Source organism: Pagrus major, chromosome 20 (genome assembly GCF_040436345.1).
Source record: "Pagrus major chromosome 20, Pma_NU_1.0".
Taxonomy (NCBI): Eukaryota; Metazoa; Chordata; class Actinopteri; order Spariformes; family Sparidae; genus Pagrus; species Pagrus major.
In genome coordinates, this window is record NC_133234.1 from 14,609,745 (window position 1) to 14,636,253 (window position 26,509).

General features: G+C 40.7%; 1 protein-coding gene across 1 annotated transcript in view; it reads right to left on the minus strand.

Annotated features, from left to right (window-relative positions):
* Window positions 1-2,967: 2,967 nt before the first annotated feature.
* lrp2b (low density lipoprotein receptor-related protein 2b) overlaps window positions 2,968-26,509 on the minus strand; it is a 44,238-nt gene continuing 20,696 nt past the window's right edge. The window contains exons 37-81 of the mRNA XM_073489713.1: window positions 25,644-25,880; window positions 25,346-25,537; window positions 24,690-25,162; window positions 23,359-23,806; window positions 23,038-23,203; window positions 22,765-22,923; window positions 22,402-22,691; window positions 21,717-21,920; window positions 21,000-21,239; window positions 20,673-20,798; window positions 20,401-20,520; window positions 19,793-19,924; window positions 19,348-19,549; window positions 18,944-19,239; window positions 17,316-17,832; window positions 16,985-17,140; window positions 16,361-16,531; window positions 16,054-16,277; window positions 15,788-15,965; window positions 14,651-14,847; window positions 14,145-14,390; window positions 13,638-13,763; window positions 13,040-13,159; window positions 12,566-12,682; window positions 12,357-12,473; window positions 12,019-12,156; window positions 11,645-11,767; window positions 9,975-10,103; window positions 8,875-9,006; window positions 8,587-8,712; window positions 8,081-8,224; window positions 7,806-7,971; window positions 7,541-7,669; window positions 7,098-7,321; window positions 6,815-6,997; window positions 6,195-6,314; window positions 5,832-5,919; window positions 5,642-5,706; window positions 5,344-5,515; window positions 5,085-5,148; window positions 4,662-4,796; window positions 4,255-4,350; window positions 4,078-4,161; window positions 3,808-3,864; window positions 2,968-3,142 (exon numbers count right to left, since the gene is read on the minus strand). Coding sequence (XP_073345814.1) covers window positions 3,113-3,142; window positions 3,808-3,864; window positions 4,078-4,161; window positions 4,255-4,350; window positions 4,662-4,796; window positions 5,085-5,148; window positions 5,344-5,515; window positions 5,642-5,706; window positions 5,832-5,919; window positions 6,195-6,314; window positions 6,815-6,997; window positions 7,098-7,321; window positions 7,541-7,669; window positions 7,806-7,971; window positions 8,081-8,224; window positions 8,587-8,712; window positions 8,875-9,006; window positions 9,975-10,103; window positions 11,645-11,767; window positions 12,019-12,156; window positions 12,357-12,473; window positions 12,566-12,682; window positions 13,040-13,159; window positions 13,638-13,763; window positions 14,145-14,390; window positions 14,651-14,847; window positions 15,788-15,965; window positions 16,054-16,277; window positions 16,361-16,531; window positions 16,985-17,140; window positions 17,316-17,832; window positions 18,944-19,239; window positions 19,348-19,549; window positions 19,793-19,924; window positions 20,401-20,520; window positions 20,673-20,798; window positions 21,000-21,239; window positions 21,717-21,920; window positions 22,402-22,691; window positions 22,765-22,923; window positions 23,038-23,203; window positions 23,359-23,806; window positions 24,690-25,162; window positions 25,346-25,537; window positions 25,644-25,880 — 7,859 coding nt within the window. The 3' untranslated portion in view covers window positions 2,968-3,112. The remainder of the gene's footprint in view (window positions 3,143-3,807; window positions 3,865-4,077; window positions 4,162-4,254; window positions 4,351-4,661; window positions 4,797-5,084; window positions 5,149-5,343; window positions 5,516-5,641; window positions 5,707-5,831; window positions 5,920-6,194; window positions 6,315-6,814; window positions 6,998-7,097; window positions 7,322-7,540; window positions 7,670-7,805; window positions 7,972-8,080; window positions 8,225-8,586; window positions 8,713-8,874; window positions 9,007-9,974; window positions 10,104-11,644; window positions 11,768-12,018; window positions 12,157-12,356; window positions 12,474-12,565; window positions 12,683-13,039; window positions 13,160-13,637; window positions 13,764-14,144; window positions 14,391-14,650; window positions 14,848-15,787; window positions 15,966-16,053; window positions 16,278-16,360; window positions 16,532-16,984; window positions 17,141-17,315; window positions 17,833-18,943; window positions 19,240-19,347; window positions 19,550-19,792; window positions 19,925-20,400; window positions 20,521-20,672; window positions 20,799-20,999; window positions 21,240-21,716; window positions 21,921-22,401; window positions 22,692-22,764; window positions 22,924-23,037; window positions 23,204-23,358; window positions 23,807-24,689; window positions 25,163-25,345; window positions 25,538-25,643; window positions 25,881-26,509) is intronic.

Genomic DNA, 26,509 nt, shown 5'->3' on the forward strand with positions numbered 1-26,509 from the left:
GAAACCTGACATCTGGGTGTCTGTGTCAGAAATTCAACAGCCAAATAGGTGTTTTGAGCACAGGAGGACCTCGGGGTGATGGCTGACTGGCAAAAACTTAAGAGGCTGCAAATAATATCATCTTCCGCCATCAATTGATCTGGTTGATTTACTTTAAAACATGGCATAATAACCCAAAGAAAAGGAAGGTAAGTTCCTAGAGTTCTTGGGTTGGGTGCATATTTTCCCTTTAGTCTTTGTCAACCAAACACTGACCTTCACTGAATATCTCTGCTGCTCCTGGGAGCCAGTGAAGCCATAAAGCCCATCCTGGCCTGCAGCAAAGCGTGACCAGGTCACAGCTCGAGGCCTGTCCTGTCAACCACCTCTCTCTCTCTCCAGGAATACTGATCAGTTTCCTCCTTTAAAAATTGGAGAATGCTGATTTTACTTTCCATTAAAAATCAGTCAATGATGCTGTAGCCTGTGAGCTCATGTAAGGAGTTGGCCATCAATCAATCAATCAATCACAGGTGATACACACCCCTCATTAACATGCAGCACACTCAGGAATCCTTACTCAAACCTTGATTTAAAAACAAAAACAAACAAAATACATTTTAATTATGCATTTCCTTGGTGTGTATTTGTGTGAATGAAGACCAACCTGAGAGGGTCCCTGGAGCCATCAGTTCCTCTCTTTGTCAGGCACATGAGCACAGTGGTGAAGAGCTGCACGGAGTTGAACGCATCCTTACCTTGTTGAGGCTCCTCTCAGCTCCGGCGTGCGTGTTTCTCTCTGTTGCGCGTCCCCCTCTGATCCCGACACCGTTTCTGCCACAACACCTCTTCTCCACCTCTTCTCTCTGTCTTCAGCTGACTGCCACACATAAGGTTTTATTTCCCCGCTGCTCCATCCAATCTATCGCTCAGTGAGCCTCCCCTTCCCCCTCTGTCAGCCAGTTTGCTCTCGCCCTCGCTCTCTCTCTATGTGCTGCCTTCAGGTGCCCCTCGTAATCCTCGACATCCGATACTCGTATATAATTTAAAAAACAAAAAAGACTAGCCAGCTATCTCGCAAACCAAATTATGCCTACGTTTCTCAAATTCATTTGTAAGTGTGTATAACAACAATTTATTTCCGCAAAACATCTTTATCTGTAGCCACCGAGCTACACCTCTTAATGCGCGACTACGTGCTCTGACACCACATCTTTTTTTTTGTTTTTTTTTTGGAAGAAACCAAATTCATGGTCAAAGGGGGTGTGCGACTTTTTGAAGTTTGATCCAGGGCATACTTAGAAGAATAATGTCTGACTGATGATATAAAATGGTCACAACTACATATTGTAACAGTAATAAAATAAAATATAAAATGACACAAAAGTATCTTCTAATATATCTTCTAACTTCTAATGCTGCCTTTGAGAGATGGTAGCTGAATGGGAAATGGGGAACAGGTAAATGTTCATTAGGCAGGTTTATTTGGCTGGTGGTAAATGATTGTAATTATTTTACAGTATAACATCGAATAAAGATGTTCTGCATTATTACATAATCTTGTGCCCAAATCTACCTTGTTGTTAGTTGACACTTTTATTATTTTAGCTCTACTGTGTTAAATTGGTGGATATTAAAAAAATGTTCTATGTGCCATAGAGGGTGTAGAAGATCACACATATACACAAATTAGATGGAAGCCTATTTCTGCCATAAAATAAAAATTAAATAGCTATTAAATTGACAAATATGCCCAGTCAAAATTGTATGATAGTAAAATTCAATGTTTTGAGTTAGGGTCTCAAAATGTTTGCCTCTTATCTCATAATTTAGATTTGAAGGAACATCTGAATCTTGACTTGATTATCTGTTTTTCTTCATGGCAGAGGTGGACTTCCATATACAATACCCTAATGTAAAACAAATCACCTTTACTCTATTGGGCTGTTTACATGGCTTCATTCTGTCATTAGAAATAACCCTTGACCCTTCTATTCTACTGATACACATAATCCAATTTGATTAAAAAACAATGTCATAAATAACTTCTTGGCCATTCAGGAATCATGGAAATTTCACTGTTGGATCATTTGAGTGTATAATTTCTGACAGCTCCTGAAGGCAGCACAGTGTGCACACATGCTGCAAGCTGCATGCCTCTTTGGTCCGCCCCTCTCAAATCCATCCATTGCTATTCATCCCCTCCCTCCATGTCTGTGTGTCTCAGTGAGCGGTACAGTACATATTTTGACTGATGTTCAGAGATGACTTGTGGGGGACAAGCAATGAAAACATGAACTATGAATCATAATGGACAACAACATATTAAAACACACCAGGCACATCTCACTTTAAATTCCTCCCATTTGTGTTTCCACTTTTCTTCACTCCCTCTGTCTGGCTTTTCCACTTTTTTCTTTTGTCCCTTTGCTCATCTGGTTGGCCTGGTTATTGAAAGCTCAAAGAGACCTTGATGTGTTCAGACATTTGTGACCGTGTAAGAGGAGAGGAGCAGAATCACTGCTGATCTGCTCTGTGATCACAGTCAGAAATTGTGGCTCTCTGTGATTAAATGGATGATGACAAAGCATTTCATCTCAGCTCAGTGGGTCAGATACAGTAGCTGGGGATCAGAATCCTATCAGACAGATCCTCCTGTGATATGTGCAGTGTTGTAGAAAGAAAGGTACAAGAGAGATCATAATTACACTCACTATCAGGGGCTTAATCTCAAACCTTATCACATTTCATACAATTTTCAGTCCAATCATTACACTTCACACACAATGGTGACAGGAGTATTTTTAATTTTTAACTGTCTTACAATCAAAATTTACATAAAAATATATAACAAACTTATCATAAACAGAGCACTAACAGATTCATTTTCACTTTGTTTCATTATTGAATAATTCTCATACTAGTTACATTTAATTAGATCTGATTAGTTTTTGTACACAAATAGTTACATTGAAATTGAAGGTGGCACAAAATATATATTTCCTTTACAAACTGACTTAGTTGATTTGTTCTGTTCTGATACTTCAGTAGTGCTACATCCTCCGATGAAAATGAATGTTGAAAGTTTCAGTCCTGAATTTGAGTCAGTCTGATCTCTGATGTAGAGGTCACATCAAATTTCAGAATCTGGAAATGTGTTATCCTGTGGAAAGAAAAACAATTACTAAAAAATGCAATGACATATCTTTTCAAAGCTTGTTTATGTCGTATACATCAGTGGTTTCAAGTTTTTTGTTTTGTTTTTAATACGTTTGGGAGCCCTAAACTGAGACTAATAAGATCACAGATCCCCACGATTTTGTCCAAGAGTACCTTATATGATAATAATTTTGCTTTTAGATGTTTTATTAGAGAAAATGTATGAAACAAATGATCAAACTAGTCATACATTCTGTCATTGTGTTACTTGTGGATGGAGTTACAGTGAAAATAAATAATTCCCTTTTTATGCTGGGCAAAGCAATGAAACCACTGCAATGACCACTGATATACATAAATGTCATATATTTAGTATTTTAACCCAAAATAAAACCAGTGTCTGAGACTGACTGAAATTATGTTACATAATTTACAAAAATAGTAAGCTGTTAAATACCACTAAGACCGAAGCTAAAAAGTTGTCAAATTGAAATAAAATAGACATAAATGTAAAAACTTCATGGCTATCATGTGCAGAACTTTTACAGCGATGCATGTCAAAATGAAATCTAGCAAGTACTTTTAAATCCTGAATGATGTACAGTTTTTTAAGACATTTAATGCTCCCCTGACACATTAAATCTGAGCTCATCATCATTCTGGACTCACCGGGTATGTGGGATTTTTGAAAGACACGAAACTGTCACCTCCAATGGGCTCAAACTGCTGGAAAAAGAAGAAACAAGATGCTTCAATAACTGAGCACACACACAAATAAACCCCCACACTCTACACTTCTATTCTGAAGTAACAGTCCACTATTGTCTCACAATACATATGTCAGACTTTACCTTCAAACATTCAGAGCATGTAATCATCGCTTTCAGATATCGAGCTGTAAACAGTGTGTAACATTCTGACGTGTGTCTCCATGGATACCTGTGTGCTGGAAGCAGCTGGTTTGGCAGAACTGAAGTCAACATCTTCTGTGTCTGAGCTGTATGCTGGGTTCTCAAAAGACTCCTTGAAAACAGGTGAAAAGAAGAGGTTCGGTCAGCAACACTTGAGTTATGAGGTATGAAAAACATTTGGTTTGACATTAAACCGGCGATGAACCTTGTTGGCAGCAGCAGGTGTGTTTGCACTTCTTTTTGGCTTGTCCGGAACTTGAACTTGAACTTGATCCAAGTACAAAGGGTTATCGATGTACTCCTGAGGAAGGAGAAAGAGCATCAAAAGACTGAGCTTAATCAAAATACACCAAAATATAGGTATTGTGCTGCATTGGGTCATGTATGTGCATTATGTTTGTATATTTCTCAGTACAAAATTAAGGAATTATAGGCACCCAACCAGCAGATACAAGAAATATACCATTTAGATCATAAATATGTAGGGAATGTTCTTTACAATATGGCCGTTTGGGCATTCAATCTAGGTCTTTAACCATGTAGCATGCCACATAAATGCAGCCACTGAGGAGGAAGAGGTAGGTGCAGAATCAATAGTTTATGTTTATTGACCTTGTTTGTTCCAACAGGAGCAGAGGTGGCTGTTGCCATCGTGTTTGTGTTCAGAGGTTTTTCTCCAGCTTCATATGCTGGGTTCTCAAAATTATTTCCCTCCGTGTCCACCATGGATACTGACAAACAGGGAACCTGACATCAGAAAAGCAAACAGAACGAGTAAATAATGATAGTAGTTCTTTGTTAATGTGTGTCGATGGCAGTCTATTAGATGTTTGATATGATACATTGGAACAACTTCTAAAATATTATTATGTGACTTTGCTCGTGAAAATATTGCTGCTGCTCCGGGAACAATATTTTGTTACATCTAAAATATGTTTACATTCCAATACTGTTCTTTGTCTTTAATAAATTAAAGAAATAGTTAAAAAAAGTAAAAACTAAAATCCTAGTAATGAATGTTTGTTTGCTACTGACCGCTTGACCGTTCATCCTTGTTCCACTCTCGTCTGTATTCGACCCGTTGGGAGACGCACCGTTTCTGAGAATCAACACACACATCACAGCTGTAACATGATGCTGTACATGACATACTAACATACAATGACCATAAAATAGAAAGCCTGTAAGTGAGTCTAATATTCTATACTGAAACCATATAATTCAATTCTTGCTTCTGTTAAAGTAAAACAATTTAATTTGCTTAAATTTCATTTAGGATAATCACATATCTTACCTGAAGCTTGGCAGGTTGGGCATGGACGGCATCGAGGGCATGGATGGCATACTGGGCATACTGGGCAAGTTGTTCCGTAGCGTCTCCATCAGGTTCGACTTCTTCCTGGCAACACAGACCAGCGCAGCCAGCAGAGCCAAAATCACTACTGTCACCCCGATCGCTATTCCAACTGTGATGGAGGGACACAGACGGAGGGAGAAAGGCAGCTTACTAATAATAACATAAAGTTTGCTCAGTTAAAGTGACTTTGAATGTTGTAATTGTTTATTTTTGGCTATAAAAAAATCTAATTTACTTGAGGTTGCAATAATGGTGTTCTTGTTTATCTGGCAGTTATCTCCCGTCCAGTCTGGAGGACATCTGTGAAACAAAATACAAACATTAGAGCCCATTCACAGTAATTCTTAACTCAGTAATGCGTTCGTCTGTGCATCACTAATTAGTCTGCCACAGATTCAACATTCCTTAACAAAAAAATGCCTTACATGCAGAGAGCCTGGTTGTCATCAAAGTAGCAGGTGCCTCCATTTTGACACTGACATGGAGGAGGCATGGTGGGCGGTGGATCAAACCCTGAAATAAGTTATATGGACAACAATCATAACATTTAACTGCCCCATGACAGAACAACTTATAACAGAGTTGAGATTTTCATGTCTTTTTGATTTTATTATATTATTACATTTTGCCATTATTATATTATATGAAAAAATAATGTGTTTTTTGGACATAAAGCATGCAAATGTTCTAGTAGACATCAATATGTCATATATTCATTTCTGCAACTTCATGACATGATTTCCTGTGTTTTTACAGCACATGAGGAAATAAATAGGTTGCTCTCTTACCAGCATCACATTCAGTGTGACTGCCTGGGACAAAGCTGGTGCCCTCAGGGCAGGCGCAGCTGTAACCTCCTGGTCGGAGCAAACACAGGTGGCTGCAGGTTCCCTTACACGGATTCTTCACTGCAGACACAAGGAAAAGTGATTGATTCTTTCATTTCAGCAAGTAAGAGTAAATGACTTACATATGTTTCTGTTTGTAGGGTTTTTAAGTTGTCAGTTTAAACTTTCTTTTTATTATGAAAAGACTGGTGTTCACTTTTTTTTTTTAGTTTGACATCACAGCTTTAAGCAAGACTTTGCAATCTCTCTTCTACATCAATGTTACCATCACTGTAATGACTGTTTCCCTGGATTTTCTGTAATTACATTTCACTAGTTTGTGGATTACTGCTGAGCCCAGACACATAAAAAGCACAATACTTTCCGTGCATCATTTAACTATAACATAGCTGTAAGAGACAATTATTCATCTGCAAATAAAAAAACCTGCAGGGACAAACCAAAATGCAAAAATCATTCTTTTACGGTGGTATGTGTACTGTAAACATGCTTGTTATATAAAGTGGTTAATGCAGTACATTATGTGTTAATGGGAATATGTAGGTGAGTGTGCAGCTTACTGTCAATGGAATTGTATCTCTGCTGCTGGTACACAGAGACCTGGGTCAGCCACGGTCCAACAGTCAGCAGCTTGGTTTTGACTCCACGGCCGAACTTGTCCTGCCGGAAAACCTCACCTTTCTCCTGAGTGCTCCAATAAACGTGGTCCTCGAACACAGACACACTGAAAGGGTTTCTCACATCTGGAGGAGGGGCAACAAAGTGTGACAAATGTAGCTGAAGGAAATAGATACTGGATTTAAGGAATGTGGATGGATGATGACTCTCCTTCTTAAACCTTACCTATGTAGACGGCAGTTTTACGCTCGTCTCCTGAAGGCAGAACAGACTCGATGTGGCTTTCCTTGGAGTCAGACCAGTAGATTCTGTCACCACTGGCAAAGTCGATTGACAGGCCAGTGGGCCAACCAAGGCCATCACCCACTAGGACTTTCCTCTCCTGGCCATCCAGCCAAGAACACTCGATCTTGGCTGCGCCGTCTCCACGGTCCGCCCAGTACAACATCCTGCAGAAACATAGCAGAGATTTAAAGTTCTGAGATGTGGGATAAGGTGTTTTCCCTTTAGGTTTAAATAAAACAGGATAGTATATTGAGGGTCTGTCATTTCTGCTGTAAAATACAAAGATGTCTGTCCTATGGTTCAAGGGAAACACTACTACAGATGATTTCCAACTTATTAAAACAGGAGTAAAATGTACATATAATCTGTCATCTGTGTCTCACCCCAGTCGTGGGTTGACGGCCACAGCTGACGGGTGGCCCAGTTCAGTCTTGACCAAGTGCTTCCTGTAGCGTCCGTCCAACATTGCCACCTCTAACCTCTTCAGCTTGGAGTCTGCCCAGTAAAGGTTCCTACAGGCAGAAGAATCACAACACATGCAAACTTTCTTTCACAATCCTGAAAATAACTCTTTGTCGGTCAGTTCCGGGCACCAGAGTACTGAGGGAATGTAATCATGTACATTAAGGAATGTCAGCTCAAACACACCTTCCCACCCAGTCCACAGCAATGCCGTCTGGTGTGGTGATGTATCTGATACCGAGGTCGACAGCAACAGCGATGTTGTTACTGCCATCATCCACTGAAGGTATGTATGCTCTCTTAATGGAACCTGGTACAGCGCCCTTACTGGCTACAGTGAAGTACACCATACCTGACAAAACACAAGGACGTCATCAAACAAGTTCCTCTGGTTTAAGATTTGTCCCGATCTCATGTTTGACCTTCTCACAGTATCTGGTGTTAGTCTGAGTGTGACCTACTGAATCCGGTGTTGTTGTGGTCGAAGTCGTAGTCCAGAGCCATGATATGCTCCTCTTCTTCCAGGAAGTCGTGGAAGGTCTCCGTCTGCAGGTTGAACTTCCGGATACGGATGTTCTCCGGTAGCAGTAGCAGGGGAGCCGCTCCTGAGAGACACAGACGATTACACTTTAACTGTTTTCTTATAAAAGCGACTGATAACCTCATTAGAAATACAACAGGTTTCTCTACTGCTAAGATGACCACGGTGGCCTGCATCTTCATTTTTCTTTTTTTTTTAATACACATTCTGTATTTTGAAGCATTTTCCTAAAAAGCCACATATTATAAGTACTTTGTGACGTTAAAAATGCTACGTAAACATGAGGCCTGCATTGTAGTTGTGGTATCTGAACCCTCTTTTTCCTTTTACTAAGCCATCAAGTCAACTTGATCTATTGTTTTACTGAGGGAATTATTTGTATGTTGCTCTTGACTAAACGTAGGCTCACGAAAAGATTGTTCTCACCCTCAGCCTCGCACATGTTGCCGTCACCCACTTTTCTGTAGCCGGGGGCACACTCGCAGTCGTAGCCACCCTTGGTGTTCTTACAGAGCTGAGGACAGGTGCCGAAAACATCGCACTCGTTGATGTCTGGAAGAGCGAAACGAGATTATGAGTATGTTTTTTTTTCACGTTTTTCTCTGTTCACCAGAGCTTTACCTGGAATGATATTTTATATGAGTGGAATTTATATCCATCAAAGTGCAGTAATTTGAGTATGAGTTCAATAAACAGAGGAGTATGTGTGTGTACCCTCGCAGGTGAAGGTGTTGTCTCGGTCCACCATGTATCCTGGCCTACAGGAGCAGATGAAGCCGGTGCCGTTCAGGTTGGTGCACTCTTGCTGGCACAGCTTCTCCTCACAGTTGCGATCATTGCCGAAATCTGGAGCCAGACACACAGAGCACGTTCTCTGATACATTTCAAACAATTTCTGTCTGTTATTTATGAGACATGAGTTAAAAGAGCTGGCTTTATTAACAACTGGAGAACAATGCAACTATTGACCATAATCCAGGTATTTAATCACAAAATCTCTGATCTTAAGCTCAGCCAACAGGATATTTCTGTGGTGTTTTGGACACAGACAGAGCGGTTCTCTGTCTCATAATCAAACTTAGACTCTGCTCTGAAATTATGTGTTATCACAGAGAAGAGAGAGCTGCCAGGTTAGAGAAAAGAGAAAAAGATTCCATAATTATGACATCTCTATCCATCCATCATCATTATGAGAAAATTATCTCTGAATGCAATCTTTTTTGTTCAGATAATTTCCTTTTGAGAGAAGGTTTTCTAATTATTGAAAGGCTGCTAACTCCTAATTGTGAGATCCATAAGTCATAATGACGAGATCCCTCATAATTTGTTTTAATAAGATTTTTCCTCATAATTATGAGACACTATGTCATGATAGGGTCGCGACCCGGCCTGGATGAGTGGTGGAAAATGCATGAATGGATGGATTAGTCATAATTTCACGTTATGAAAGCTATTATAATGAGCAAAACGTCTCCAATTTCTTTTTATCTGGAGACTGCAATGTGCTTCAGTACATACCATACGTTCACATTATGGTAATTATGTAACACTTATGTCATACATATGTGGTCTTTTTCTCGTTATTATACATCTTATCTGCTTTTATCAATAAACATAATGTACATATGATTACGTTTTTCAATACTGAATGTATGATGTTACATGTTGTTGCTTTAAATCTCGAAAGCTTAAAAACTGAAAGATGCAGGATTTGAAGCGTTTTTTTTCTTCCTGCGCAACATTTACTAACATACTTTAAACCGACATTCAAAGAAAATGTTGACAGAGAGTGAATCTTTTGTCGTGCTACTCACTGCAGCCTAATTCGTCCGTGAGGTCCCCACAGTTGTCATTGTGGTCACACACGTACGGCAGAGCCACACAATGTCCGTTGGTGCATTTAAACTCCTCCAGTGTACAGGGGGGCAGCGTAGGCTCGCGGCCTGAGAAGGACACAGTCAAGAGTGAGTCATCAACGCGAGTGCGCAGGGAAGGTTGAGTGGGTATAAAACCCATCTGTGGAAACATGTCCACCTCCACTTGTCTAAGATTGAAGAGCTTTCTCTACAGTGTCGCACTTCACTTACCAACTGTCTAAATACCAAAAAAGAAGAAGAAAAAAAAAATGTGCGGAAATGAGCGGACTGCCTACACTTGTAGATTAAAAAAACCTGCAAGCATCCCACACAGTCAAGTACTGAAATGTAGGCATGCACACTCGAACATGACAACATACTACAGTGATTAAATCACTTATTCAATTGAAGGCTTCTCCACAGCGTCCCTTGTTTGTCTCCTCCCTGACAACAAATGGATTTAGATGAGCTAGCCAATGTCCACCAACTATTTAATCTCCTCTCAAAATAATTTGCTCTGATTAATGTTTAAGCTGATTGTGTAACAATTCCATAAAACACACTATTTCCTTATCCCTTGTATGTTTCAGGCTTTGCGTCCTGTGTCCTGACACACTGATGTCGTTTTGGGATTTCCAGTTTCAGTGGCCTTACAGAGCAAGGTTCAGGAAGCATTAGTGTTGTTCAGATTAATCCTTAGCAGTCCCAGAAACTGATGATTAGTGGTGCATTTACTAAACCTGAACATAATAGAAATCTGACTCTTGCTGTGTTTAAAAAAGAAGGGGGAAAATAACATTTAAAAAAAAAATTGAAAATATTTTTTTTTTATGTATCTATACACAATATCTATATCCCTGTATACCTATACATATTTGCATTTCTGCTTTTTTCTGTGTGTTTATACCTCTATCACTTGCTCAGACATCTCATAATTGTGTTGCAGTGTTAGCTTTTGATAATTAATTTAGCTGTATGTTAGTATTTCTGCATTTGTCCCCTTCACTGTCAGGTTTATTGAATGCTAATGGGAACTAGGAGCTGCAACTAACAAACTTTTTTTATCATCGATTAATCGACTTTAAATTATTTTCCCAATCAATCGTTTAGTCTATAAAATATCAAAAAATTGTGAAAAATAATCATCACAATTTCCCAGAGCCCAAAGTGACATCTTCAAATAGCTTCTTTTGTACAACCAACAGTCCAAAACCCAAATACTCTTCATTTACTATCACAAATGTCGAATAAAAGCAGCAACGCCTCACATTTCAGAAGCTGGAACCAGCCATTTTTTTTTTTTTTTTTACATTTTTGCTTGAAAAATGACTGAAACGATTAATCAATTATCAAAACAGTTAATAGGCTTAACAAATAAATTGATTAATCAACTAATGGTTGCAGCTCTAATGAAAAATCAGTCAAATTCCTTGTATGTGTCAATATACTTGGCCAACAAAGTTGATTCTGATCTGTCATTCAGAACTTGCATGTATCACATGTGTACTTGCAAATCCTAGTATAGTATTAAAATAGTATAAGTATAAACAAAGGGTAAGGAGAAATGTTTCCATTCAAAATAGCCCTGATGCACTACATAGATTGTGGTGTAGGTGCATGAGTCATACAGAGTTCCTCCTCCTCGTCACTGCTGTCTCCACAGTCGTCCTTCTGGTTGCACAGCAGGCCGCTGTAGATACAGTAGCCATTCTTACAGCGGAAGCGTCCAGGGCTCTCACAGGTGACGTTCACTGGTCAAACACAAATAATGTTTAAACCATCTTCTACAAGCGTGAATGATCACAAACACACAGCTAATATATATACCGTCTTCTCTCTACAAACATCGTGTCAGTCCATAGATGTTCATTAGTTAGGATCAGGGTTAGAATTATCCCTTTGCTTTAAGGAATGAATGATTATGTTGAACACAGGCAGAATACTTTTCACAGGACGTTGCTTTTAAAAACAAACAAACATCAGCAAACAAAATGTTTCTCACAGCACAAACTGAGCTGTTCGTCGGAACGGTCCCCACAGTCGTCGATGCCATCGCACACCCAGCTCTGGCTGACACACAGACGGTTCGCACACTGGAACTCATCCTGAGGGCACCAACGGCCTCCTGGGTAACGAGTGGCTGTCGGGGAGGGGAAAATAGTGTAGTATACAGTGTATTTTAGACATTTTCAAACTTTTTAATACTATGCGCTTGAACAATTTAAGACTAAGGACATGGAAATACCTCAAACACATACCAGGAGAAGAAAACAACCTAAGTGCACTAAAACGCTGAAGGGTCCAGGCAGGTTGCCATTAGTTTTCATGTGGTTTACTTACGACAGCTGGTCTCATCTGACAGGTCCTGACAATCAGCCCGGCCATCACACTCCAGAACCTCGGGGATACAGTGACCCGAGTCACATTGGAAATAACCTGGACGACACGTCAGCAGCTCTGGAAGAGGGCCAGGATGGGAACATGTGTGTTTGTGCTGTTTTATGACAGAATATTTCAAGGAGGTGAGTTTGTGTGTAGCGCCTGCTCACCACAGTCCCGCTCGTCTGAGTTGTCCCCGCAGTCGTTCTTATGGTCGCACACCCAGGTTCCAGGGATGCACAGTCCGCCGTCACATCTATACTCACTTTCAGAACAAGGCCTCGGCTCTATAGACCAAGGTCAGGACAACAGAGAGACAGACACACACATATCTTCAATAGGAAATCAGAATGAGGTCTTACTGTTGAAGCACAAACTATACAGGCTTAAACTATGCATAAAGGCAGTTTTTAAGGTGATTTAAATCTACAGTATTTGATTTTTGTGTGAGTAAAACAGCATGGCTTAATCAGCATTAAGGAATATAATATCAGTAAATGATTTCAGCAAATCCCAGGCTAAATCATAACACAGGATTAAGGGCTAAACTGAAAAAAAGCAAATATATTGTAACCCTGGTGGACACAAGACTCTTGCTAGTCTGTGGATGGTTTGAGCTAAAAGATATTGTGTAGGACACTCACGGCAGTCCCTCTCATCTGAGCCGTCACCACAATCGTTGGTGCCATCACACTGCCAGCGGATGGGAACACAGCGGTGGTTGTCACATCGGAAATCTCCCAGGGGATCACAGGTCACGTCCTCTGTTGGAAGACAAAGTCAGAAATAGACAGATGAGAAAGAAACGAGAAAGATCAGTGACTCCATGTTTAAACGGCGGGTACTCTCAGATACATACGACTTGCTGTTCATTGTGCAAAGTGGCAAACAAGATTAACATCTCAATGATAGATCAAAGAGGTGATTTCCAACTACAAACATATGTCTCCTGCTTTCCCTCACACTGTAACATCACCTACATTTTATTCCAGTCTCCATCATACTCCTATTTGAACTTGTTTTGGTCTGGGCTACAACCAGATGTTGACTCAAATCTCTCATGACTATTGAAATAATATCTGTGTAAATGGTAAGGCTGTATTATGCAAGTAGAAACCTCTGTACATCCTCAAGAAATTATTGCCAAATTAAGTCCTTGGCCCGATTTTTCCCAACAGGTGCAGTCTTTATTACAGCGATGCATTCACATAACATCGCATCTGCTGACACTCAAGCACTGACCACAGCCTTGTTCGTCGCTGTTGTCGAGGCAGTCATTGGTGCCGTCACAGCGGGCCCACTGAGGGATACAGCGGTAGTTTGTCTTGCAGGAGAACTCGGTTTCGTCACACTTGTAGTCCGGACCCACTGGACAGGGAAAGAGAGACATGAGACAGAAATGACACGGAGCAAAGGAAATGATCAATAAGAGCAAAAGGCAGAGGATGAGAGGGGAAAAGATAAAGAGCAAAAAAAATAAACCAATAAAACATCATTAATTCTCTCAGATCTCTTTTGGGACATGGAGTCTGAACTGATTATACATTCTGACACTGAAAAACATCTATGCCTGATTAAATCGTCAGCTCTGCTATCATCAATTACAGCATTTACTTTTGTCTGCTTGCTTCTTGCAGACACAAATGTAAGGGAAACCAGGGGTGTCAACCAATGTGGATTAGATCATCACTTTAAGTAGTGTCTTGTGTAATTTTCTTGTTTTCCTCCTGACTTTGATGTCCGACTTACTGCAGGTTTCATATGGCTCATCAGATGAATCCCCACAGTCATCCTGGGCATCACACACATAGCTCATTGGCAAACAGCGCCCGTTGTTACATGTGAACTGTCCCGGTGGGCAGGTCAACTGGGAACAAGTCTCTTGGGCCTCGTCGCTGCCATCTAAACAGTCATTAAATCCATCGCAGAGATAGGACACAGGGATGCACTTCTTGTTTTTACACTGGAACTGGTTATCCTCGCATCGGTGGTCACCTACGGGGACAGAGAGCAGCTTGACTAATGTTTGAAAAATGAACCATCTGTCTGAACTAAATCTAAAGCATGAGGGCTTCTCCTGAGGCCTGACTTTTTACTAGTAAATATAGTATTCTTCAGCAAAATGTAAACCAGACCTAAAATAATAACATCTTAAGTTTCAATTTAAGTTTCAAGTGTGGAACAACTTTAATTTCTCCCTGTCTGATTATCTACGCTGTCGCAGTTAAATACAGTAACTGTGTTAATCATCATACTGCAGAGAGCTGCATCCTCGTCTGAACTGTCAGGGCAGTCGGGGCGAGTGTCGCAGATTAAGCCAGGGTAAGTGCAGTTTCCATCCTGACACTGGAACTGGCCAGTGGGGCAAACACGGGGAGGGCAAGTCTCAGGTTCATCCGAGCCATCGCCGCAATCTGACTGGCCGTCACACTTCCACCATATGGGAACACACCTGAAGACAAGAGAAAGCACAAATAGGTTATCTTGGAGAATATAAATATAAAATTAATCTGTAAGATTATTATTTTTTAATTATATTTGATTCCTAAACCTTTTTTATTGTTATTTTGTTGATGTTTTTTTTTCTTTTGATGCCTGCCTCTGTCTTGATAAAGATTGGTGGACTGTGGAAACACCAGGGAAAACAATGGAAATACGGGAATTTGTCATTCTATTCTATAGTATTTTTATAAACATATCAGAATGTTATCAATAAACCAAAAACATATCACCTAGTGTCCGTGATTATTTTCACAAAGCATATAGAAGAAATTGTATCTGTAAAAAATGCAGTAAAACTATTTATAACTTAACACAGCTAAACACCTTACCATACCTTACAACATTCACAGCCTGTCTCACTACAGCTTTATTACAAAACAGAAAACCAGTAAAAATTGTAGTAGTATTAATCAATTATCAGTGATAGAATAAATAAATTCAGTCATTATTCTCTTTAGTCATTTTGGATGACTGCTGGCCTTGTTAAATATATTCAAAGTTTGCAAAGTCTTGTGTTGTTTGCAATTAATTCTAATATAAATCTAATCACTGAAAACCATCAGAAAATTCGAAATTGTCTTTCTTTAGTCTTAATTGTCGCAAAAATCTGTAATAAACAGCAACAGAAAATCTGCATAGCCTATTTATGAAATATCGGACATTTAGTTTTTTTTTCTGAAATTGTAAATCTATGCATGCATGATTATTGTTTTACTTTACAGTTTTTCAATACATTCATAGGCTTTAATGGACACCTTCCCAATATCTAAGGCTCTGGAAATAATCCCATTAGTTTTCATTATTTGTCAAAGACTTGGATAGTGTTAACTGTAACAGAAAAGTAAAACCTGATGAGAATGGGAACACAAGTGATTGAATATCTGACTAACTTCTCATTGTCCCCACAGCGGAACTGAGTGCTGGAGCAGTCGGCAACACACTGGATCTTGAAGCCCACAGCGAGGCCGATGAAGTGATCCGGACACTCGCAGAAAGCTTCCTGCCCACCGGGGCTAATCAGACACAAGTGGCTGCAGGTCAGGTGGTGGGAGGAGCAGGGGTTCACACCTGGGAAATGAATTGATTAAGATTAAGTGGTCAATTTTGGGCTGCAGTCCATTGAGACAATAAGCATCTACAGTTAAAATGTACGTACTGCGAGGCTGTCTGTAGGGGTGGTAGACGTGAATGTCAGAGGGCCGATGTGTGTTGTTGCCCATGAGTGTGCGCTCTTCGCCTGTGTACTTGTGGGCCTTCTCCACTGCGTGTGTGTTCCAGTCGGTCCAGTAAACCCAGTCCTCAAACAGGGAAACTGCAAAGACATGGGGAAGTGTGCCAGCGATGGCCCGGTGTCGGTTCTTGCCGTCCATGTCTGCAAAGCTGAAGGTTGATACAACAGAGAGTTAATACAGACTATTTACTGGTACTATTATTGTTGAAGCAGACTTAATATCATAACTCACTCCAGAAAGTTAAGGTGGGAATCAGCAAAGAAGATCTTGTTGGTGGTGTAGTCTATGGTCAGAGCATTGGGCCACTCCAGCTTGGTAGTGATAATGGCACTGACATTGGTGCCGTCCATGCCAGCTCTGCCGATATACGGTGTGTCAGCCCAGTCCGTCCAGTATAGCCATCTGGGGGAAAAAAGACAGGACGAAAGAAAACAGGAAGGATGGAACAATGCAAGCAGAGGATTCAGTCAATGATAGAGGATTTACCAAAGAAATTTAAATTTCAACAAGCAGCAAAAAGATAATATCATTTCACATTTTATGGCCTTTTTATATTCATGTGCCTAACCACTATTAGCCTATGTAAACAACTATTTTTAGGTGTTTACATTGCAGCAACATCAAAAAGTCCAGTTTGTAAAAGAGTACATTTCAAATACTGATACTTTGGGGTAGCAGCCGACCCGACCTACAATCCCAGGGCGTCAGTATTTTACAAGTTGGGAATGACCTTTAAACTCGTTTTAAGGATATTAACTGCAACAGTAAACATCTGGTTTTGATGTCAGCCACAGATCAAAGGCTTCTGTGTGTGTGTGTGTGTGTGTGTGTGTGTGTAGGTGTGAGCATCAGTACCCATATTTAGGGTTAACAACCACAGCACGAGGTCGGCTGATGATATAGGTGGCATTCCCATCTGTGAACTTTCCTGTCAGCAGCTTCTTCTGATAACGCCCATCCAGCTCCATCACGTGAAGTGAGCCGTAATAAGAGTCGGACCAGTACAGCTTCCTACAGCAGACACAGAAAAGTTTTACCGACATCCCTGTAGCCATGTTTTGGTCAGCCAGACAACAGCATTTACAAGTAATTAGATATCAGTTTGAATTGGACAGCTTATTGTTGAATGAATAATGATTTATTTACTAAATACAAAGAAGCTTTAGTAATGAATTTCTTAACACACCTGCCCACCCAGTCCACTGCCAGGCCTTCAGCTCCCAAAAGATCATCATCCGCCAGTGTCTCCCTGTCAGTCCCATCAAGACGCATCCTCTCAATCTTCAATGTCCCTGTATCCAGCCAGTAAAGTCGCTTCTCAGCATCGTCAAAATCTAATGCCACCACATTGGACAGCCCTTGCAGGACTATACTCAGCTGTGAGCCATCAGTGCTCACTTTGCGGATGTAGTAGCGATTACTGTACAACACGTACGGGTCAATGCCACTGTTCTGACGACAGGTGCGTCCGTCCGCTTCACGGATGTACCCTGGGGCACATTTGCAGTAGTATGAGCCAACGGCGTTCTCGCAGATCTGGCTGCAAACAGCGGGCGTGCTCACACACTCGTTAATGTCCTCGCAGGCTTTGCCATCTGGCATGAGTTGGTAGCCGGGGCTGCAGGAGCAGTAGTACCCGGTGAGGGTGTCGGTGCAGATCTGGGCACACATGTGGATTGATGGGTTGTTGCACTCGTTGATTCCTAACGAGAACAAAGTAAGAGGACAGAGACAGAAAAACAAGGTGAAACAGATGTATGAGTTCAGAGATCTCAGTGTGATTTAGTGGAAAAGATTCTCAAAGATTAGGATGAACTGATATACTTAATGAACAGATGACTTCATCAGAGCTGCAAGGATAAGTTAATCGAAAGGAAATGAGTTGCTTAATTTTGATAATTGACATTTGACATTAAATGTCAAACATTTGCCAGTTACAGCTGATTAAATGTAAAGATTTGTTGCTTGTCTTTCTAATTTATGGGAGTTAAGGAAAAGGCTTTGGGTTTTGGACTGTTAGCTGGACAAATGAAGACGGCACTTTGGTCTCTGGGGAATTGTGATGAGCAATTTCCAATTTTTTTTACACTTACAGACTAAAAAAATGAATTAATGAATTAATCATGAAAATAATTAGCAGATTATTCAGTAATGATAATCGTTAGTTGCAGCCCTGAAGCCCTGACCCCTGAATAAATCGTTTTGTTATTCACCAAACAGAAATGCTAAATACTGGCCTCGACTTCTCAAAATTAAACATTTATTGCTTTTTTTGAAAAAGATGTTGTCACTGTTTAATTAATAAAATGATAATGATAATGATAACTATAATTTCAGTCAATATTTTTGGCTTTTGAACTGATAAAACAAAACAGAAAGTGTAAAGACGTTTGTAAACAATTTCTATTTTAGCTAATCAAAAATGTAATGTTCATTAATTATCCTTAATCTAGAATATTATATATAAAAACAAGTAGATAGTATGATAATAATCATTAGTTGATAGCCAAATGAATACATTCATATATTCATGTATAACACTTGCAAGCAAAAGCACCAGTTTTACATGAGAAATATGCCTATTTTTTAAAACATCAGAGTTAACAGTTTGATTTAGAAAATGTCCCAAACTTGACATTGATTTAAGGATAGTGAATAGTCTTTCAAAATGTTTACTATTTGGAAAGAAAATCTTTTGTTAGTCTCCACTGAAATAAAACAATAAAACTGTGGTGCGATTGTTCATGAATACGTGAGAGAGAAACTCACATTAGTTCATATCAATATTGTCACACAATTTCATATTTCTCTCACCGCAGCCTTTTTCGTCGCTTTCATCCTGGCAGTCCTTCTGCCCGTTGCACACCTTACCGATGTCAATACACTCGCCTGACTTGCACATGTAATGCTGAGGAGAACAGGTGGGCTGGGGCTTGATGCACAAGCTGTCTGCCTCATCTGAACCATCCAGGCAGTCGCTCATGCCGTCGCAGGTGGAGGAGGAAGAGATGCAGGCTCCGTTACCACAGGTGAACTGCTTGCTGCTGCACGTGTCATAAGTACAGCCCAACTCATCACTGCCATCCCCGCAGTCGTTCACACGGTCACACCTGGGGAGGAGGAGTAATTTATCAGACTCTATTCAGTGATGAGAAAATTATTTTCTGGACTTGTAAACAAACCTCTGCTTTATTCACTCGCACACACTTCCTACTTACTGGTAGGGAAAGAGGATGCAGAGCCCGTTGGAACAGGCAAACTCGTCCATATGGCAGGTGCGGTTGGGGCAGTTCTGGAGCTCGTCAGCTGCGTTGGCACAGTCTTTGTCCCCATCACATACAAAATTTAATGGTATACAGCGCGGGTGACCGGGGTGCCAGGTCGGGCAGGTGAACTGGCTGGAACTGCAGGTACGTTGGCCTACAGGAGACAGAAAGGATGAGAAGAATAGGGTATAAAATATATCTATATGTTTGTAAGATCACACATTTAGCTGTAAAGATTCTGAGAGTGCACATAATAAAAGAGGCAAATTTCAGATGAGACATGGGATGGAGCAGAGAAAAAAGCTCAAATATATTCTAACCTCTAACAAAACAAATAAACTAAATAGATCTAGAGTATTACACTCACACAGGGTAAGAAATAAACATTGTATCTCACCACACTGCAGTTCAACAGCCTCATCACTACTGTCCCAACAGTCATTGTTGCCATCACAGACCAGTGACCCGGGAATGCAGTTTCCATTTGTACATGTGAACTGGCCTGAACTGCAGGTTCTGATATGATCCTCTGCACGGGAACAAAAAAATAACACATTACAAAACCTACTCTAATAAGATAGGCAAATACATTCAGCACATGGAGATCACTGATTCACTGTATTATTTACAGGTCATTGATTACTATCCTTGTCATGAATGTGTCATCTATTCAGACAAATTAATTGCTGGATTTAAACCAGTGGATACGATCACCATAATTATTGGACGATGTCAGGATCAGTAAAAAAGCAGAATTAATGATAGACGTTTTGCACAATTAAGGCTGTGAGGTACAAGCAAAAATTTAAAAACATAAATTGTGGCTTGACTCACAAAACAAGTAAAAATAATACTAGAAATATAAAATAATGGATAGTAATGTAACTACAAAGTCAAAAGTCTTCTATCAGAGTCATGCCAAGATATAAAGATACTGAATGTATTGAATATAAGTTGCATCTGTCTAAAAAGCCAAACGGTCAAATGTAAATGCAGAGGACTCACCACAGGTAGGAGGTTCATCTGTCCCATCACGGCAGTCATTGACAGAGTCACACACCCAAGAGGTAGAGATACACTTCCCCTCATCGCAAAGGAACTGGTCCGGAGAGCATGTACGACCCGCTGTAGCACAGCAGCACAGACATATATCCATGTAGAGTTATACTGAATCTACTCAGCAGGTAAAACGCAAACTTACCAGCATGTCTCTCTTTCTCTCTCTTTCTTACACTCTCTCACTCAGCAGCAGGACAGATACTGAGTGTTCAGCTTACCGCAGAAGAGAGGATTCTCATCGCTGTTGTCTCCACAGTTGTTGTAGCCATCACACAGGCTTTCAGGGAAGATGCAGATGTTGGTGTGGTCACACTTGATCCGGCCGTCAGGACACGTCCTGTCAGCTGAAGAGGAAGATCAAAACATCAACCAAAAGATGAGAAACACACAGAGATTGGACACGTCTCTTATTCAGGAAGGTGGATATAACAACTGTGATTTTTTTCTCAACTGGCACCTGAGTAATGCTTTGCTCAAGGGAACATAAATTACTAACTGATGAAGAGCAGTTCAGTTAATGAATCAATCCCTTAATCATCACTCACGGCAGTTGATTTCGTCAGAGGCGCTGTCTTTACAGTCATTGATGCCATTACAGACGAAGTCTGCACTGATGCAGCGCCCGCTGGCGCAGGTGAACTCAGTGGCAGGATTACACGTGTTGAAGGGGCACCCCCGCTCGTCGCTGTTGTCACCACAGTCATTTGTGTAGTCACACACATACGAGAGCCGCACACAGCGCCCATTGTCACAGGTGAAGTCAATGGATGAGCAGGTGTGGAAGGCTACGGAGGAGGAATAACAGAGTGCTGATTTACTTTTATGCCATGATATTTATGTTTTAGGTTTTCTGCTTATTTTGTGTTTTGAAGAGCAACTAAAAGAGCTGAAACCCACAGTTTAACAAATGGACACTAAAATGTGATCAATAATACAAACTACAGAGAGAATTGAAACATTAAAAGCTGTTAAAAAAAATGTGTCCCACTTTCCCACGTTGGCATTGTGTGGCCTTTTTAATACCTGCTTCAGGAGGCAAATTTCAGGGTTAAAATGCTGAAAAAAAAGTGTTTATGTACATTGTCAAGGGGTGAGAACCAGAGAGGTGAAAGTGAGCCAAAATTAAAAAACAAAGTCAGGACAAAATATGATGTTTTTTTGTTTTGGCTCTTTGGTCACATGTCACTCACTGGTTCTCACCCCTTGATTTTTAAATCTCCTTGCTTATTTGGTTTAAAGTCAGATTAAACGTCATCTCTCACCACACACTCTCTCCAGCTCATCCGTGTTATCCTGGCAGTCGTTTACGCCGTCACACTTCCAATGCGAAGAGATGCAATTACCGTTGAGGCAAGTGAACTGCCCTGACTGACAGCGTTTTCCTGTGTCTTTGATGCAGTCCTTGCCGTTGTTGGCCAGGTACCACTTCCCCTCATGAGGACACTGGCACTCTGGACCTGATGGACCTGCAGGGGAGATTATGGGAGGTGAGGGAATTTAAGGATGGAGAGGAACTGAAGGGAACACAAGAGATAACCTTTTTAAATAGTAGTACTGTGTGTCTCTTTGTGTCCTCTAGGATGTTCAGAACTTTATTTTCTTAATGAGAAAGTTTTAACTTTAACCTAACTTGAAACAAAACATTGATACTTATTGTATCTATCTTTGTTAAAGTATCAAGAGGTTTTTATGTAAGATTTTAGAGTTATTCAGTGAAGAGGCCACAGACACAACTTCAGGCAACAAAAATGATGAGTCATTCCCTTCGACAGCTGATAACTAGGCAATCTGTTCACAGAAAGTTGCATTCACCATTTTAGATTTTTTGAAGCAAGGTTACTGATATAATAACTTTCTTTTTCTGATGTTAGCTGCATAACTTCAGTGGAGTATTAGGGGATTCAATGCCTTGCTTGGTAGCACCCTCGAGGAAGAGACAGCTCTTACCAGAAACACAGATGTGACTGCAGCCTCCGTTGAACTGCTGACAGGAGCTGGAGCAGCTCTCCTGCTTAGATCCGGTATAAACATGGATGTCGTTGGGACGGTACTGCATTTCCTGAGCCATCACTGTGAGGCCAGAGCCATCATCCTTCCCAGCCCTAAACACAGCACCCTCAGTCCAGTCGCTCCAGAAGATGTCCTGTTGGAAGACAGTCATGGCATACGGGTACTGGAGCCCCTGGAGGATCACTTGTCGGTTTTCACCGTTAAGAGTGCAGCGCTCGATCCTTTCTCTGGAAGGGAGGACAGGAGTTGTCAAAAAATGTGAGCAGTATGCTGCAATATAGTATATATTAAAAAACATACGTTGATGCATCAGCCCAGTAAAGCATCCTTTCTTCATAATCCAGAGACAGGCCATTGGGTGTTGTAAGGCCGCTGTTGATGATGTCGGTTCGGAAGTTTCCACCCAGTGTGGTCCTCTCAATCTTAGCTGGATAGCCCCAGTCAGTCCAGTACAGGTAACTGGGCAGAGAGGAGAATACAAGGGAGGAGAGGAGCTCATTGATATCCTTTGATGATCACACCACAGTCAGTACATCACGTCTATTTATATATTTGGTAAGTAAGTGCCTTTACCCATAGCAGGGGTCAACAATGATGGCTCTTGGACGGTTTCCATGGGCGATAATTGAGCGGTTCATCCCATCCACCCCAATGGACTGCACATTCTGGCGATAGTAGTCAGTGAAGTAGAGACGCTTGTGGACCCAGTCATATGCCAATCCTTCTGGGTCATCTAAATCTGAACAGTTTAACAGAGAGGAGAGGATATTGAATAAAGAGAGAAAAAACAACAATAGGGTCATGAAGGAAGTAAGAAAATGGAAAACAGTGAGAGAGGAAGGTTAGAAAGAAAAATATATTTAAAAAGGTAACACGGTAACAATTAATGCTCACCTGTAGCTATAAAGACAGGAGGGCTGGTAGCGGATGACGTGATGATGGATCCAATTCTGCTCCGACCATACCCAGCAGACTGGGTGAAGAAAATTCGCTTGTCCTTAAAGTCATAATCCAAACCCATTACGGAGTAGCCCAAGGTCACTGTTGGATAGGGGGCGCTGTGATCTGCAGGGTCTAACCTCAAGCTATTCAGTGTGTAGTCTGTGGTGAATATTAGAAACTCATCTAGACCGTAACCACATGTGACTCCATTACTAAGGAGTGACCCATGTGCACAACCACACTTAGGTTTTTCCTGGTCTGGTATGGCGAAGCAGAGCTGCTGGCATCGTCCGTTATTTTCATAACATGGGTTGAAGTTCACCTGGTGGGCAGCCGTAGGCTGGACATGAACGTCAAAGACGACAACGTCCATTGGCTGATCAAGATTGTCTCGAATTACCTGGTACCAAAAAATAGAAGACAAAAAATAGTTTTGTTGTTTGTAACTAATCAACCAACCAACTGCTATCGCAGCTGCTAAAATGTATTGAATGAATGAATATTTTGTTGAATTAAAAAAAAAAAAAATTGTTTCAGGTATATACATTTTAAGAAACAAGTATCATTTCACACAAATTGCTCACAGTCAATAACCGAAAAATGAATAGGCTGAAGCCCAAGGTTTATTTTTGCCTATCCTATAACTTCCATAAAATAACCCAGAACATCAGCAGTACCAAAGACAGAAAAAAATAAATTTTACTTTAAACTGTAATCCTTAATTCTTCTACATTCTAAGGCTTTTTTGAAACTCAACAGAGAGCTACACAGGTCCATTCCATAGTTTGACTCCCAAAGCTGTATTTTACATCGGTTCTCACTTTGCGTGTTTCAAAGACAGACAACCCTCTGAAATGATAATTTTCTTCTGTTCATCTTTAAAACCTTTATCATCTTTATAACTCTCAGAAGTATTTCCAATGTTTTTATATACACAATATCTAGATTTTCTGTTTTCTTTTCCTCTTTGTCCAGGCCAAAGAAAGATTTCTCTCTGACTGGTCTGTAAAGCTATTTCGAAATGAGCCATTATATTAGGTCAGATTAGATGGGGGAGATCAGAGCAGAAATAATTAATCGATTAGTTGAGCAACGGAAATTAATTAGCAATATTGTAATGATCAAATACCTTTTTTTAAGCAAAACTACCCAACATGTTTGTTTCATGTTCTCAAATGTGAGGGAGTATAATTATATAATTGTAAACACTATATTTTTGGATTTTGGACTGTGTTTTTATTAATTTTTTAATGTGTGTTCAATCCAGCAGATTTAACACTCACCTCTGGCTGGGTTGAATTGGCAGGGTCCTTGCTGGCCTGGAAGAGCTTCCCAAGCTTTTTATCCACCCACAGCATGTTGTTTCCAAATATAGCCAGTCCTGTTGGCGATGGATACCGGCTCCCATACCGGATAATCTCTCTCTGTGTTCCGTCTGCGGCCATTCGGGAGATCATATCGAGAGCATCGTCTGTCCAGTAGAGGAAATCGTTGGTGTAATCAATGATAAGGCCACGTGGTGACACTAGGCTTTCTGATGCCAGCACAGTGCGGTTGGTGCCATCCAGCAGGGCCCGCTCAATCTTGGGTGTTTGGCCATAATCAGTCCAGAAGAGGTAGCGAAGCTTGGGGCTGACAGCAAGGTCACGGGGCTGGTCGTGGGTGGACTTGAGGAGAATCATTCGGAAGGTGGTGTTCATGGCAAGGACCTCCAGGTAGGTCTGGCTCTCAAAGACATTTGTGAAGTATAAGTTACCTAACAGATGAGAGAGAGACAGTTATAAAGCTTGACAGGGTAACACAGGGTTTAGTTCTACATGAGACAAATAAACTCCAGTGAATGAACATTTATTAAGCAAGTACTAGTTCATATCTTTGCTCCTAAAGCCTTCCTGTAAAGATAATGGATAAATAAAGGGATGGTTGAGTGGCTTCATACCCGCAATCCAGTCTATAGCGAGGCCGTGGATGCCTCCTCTTCCAATGCCTGAGGTGATGACACTGCTGTAAAACCCTCCATCTGTTTTCGTCCTGAAGATGCCCCTGTATGTGGTGGAGGTGCTGTTGTCAGCGAAGTATACAAAGCCAGACTCAAAATGGAGGTCCACCTTGGTCTTAACGGAGTAGGTAGCTGCAAAAGACAAAACATGCTACTTGTATAAACTGATAATTTGGTATTATAGACAAGAGACAGAACAGGGTTGAACATAATGCAGAAAAATATTAAGTCAACCTACGTCCACCGACAGGCACCATAGCCTCAGAGTGGTCGGAGCTGTTTATGTGGAAGCCACGGATATACTTGGAGGTGGAGATAACAGCGAAAGAGTCATACTGTTCACAGCTGGCGCCATCGTGAGATAGGTAAAAGCCTGTGGTGCAGGCACAGGCCTTCTCATTGTTTGGCTTGGGCAGGCAGAGGTGGGGGCAGCCCCCATTGTTGGAGCTGCAGGCGTTGCTGGTCCCTGCTGAGTCTGAGGTGGAGAGAGAAAAAAAAGTGGTGGAGTTGAACATAACTCAAAGATCTAGACTCAAATATAAAACTGTCACAATCTTTGCTGTCAGGGCTCCTCGACTTTGGATTGACTAGCCTACAGGGCTCAGAGCAGCAAGTTTGTACCTTTTTTCAATAAATAACGTCCTTTTGGGGGGATTGTCCACCTTAATTAGGTAGCAATAGTGGAGACATGACAGGGTGGGAAGGAAAGAGATATTCATCAAAGACGCTGTGGTTAATGGTTGACATCTTACCTCCAATGGGTTGCCCTTTTCAAATCACTTTCAAAAACCCACCTTTTTAAAATATTTTTTAAAAATGTAACAATTGTCATATTTCTCGATTAAATTAAAAATTAATTAATTATTGTACTTACATTATCCCAAACTTTTCCAACAATCAAACACAGAGAAATACTTAATTTTAATTAAGGTATCGCTGTGTTTCATTTGGTTGCATGTCACTTTAACTACACAGAGAGAGTTGGAGTGTGAGGAAGGAAGACAGTTAACTCGAGAAAATGTAATGTGAATAAAACTTTATAACTTTACCCAGTACATGAACATTTCTGCCTGAGTCAGTTTACATTGGAAGGTGGTTGTTTAA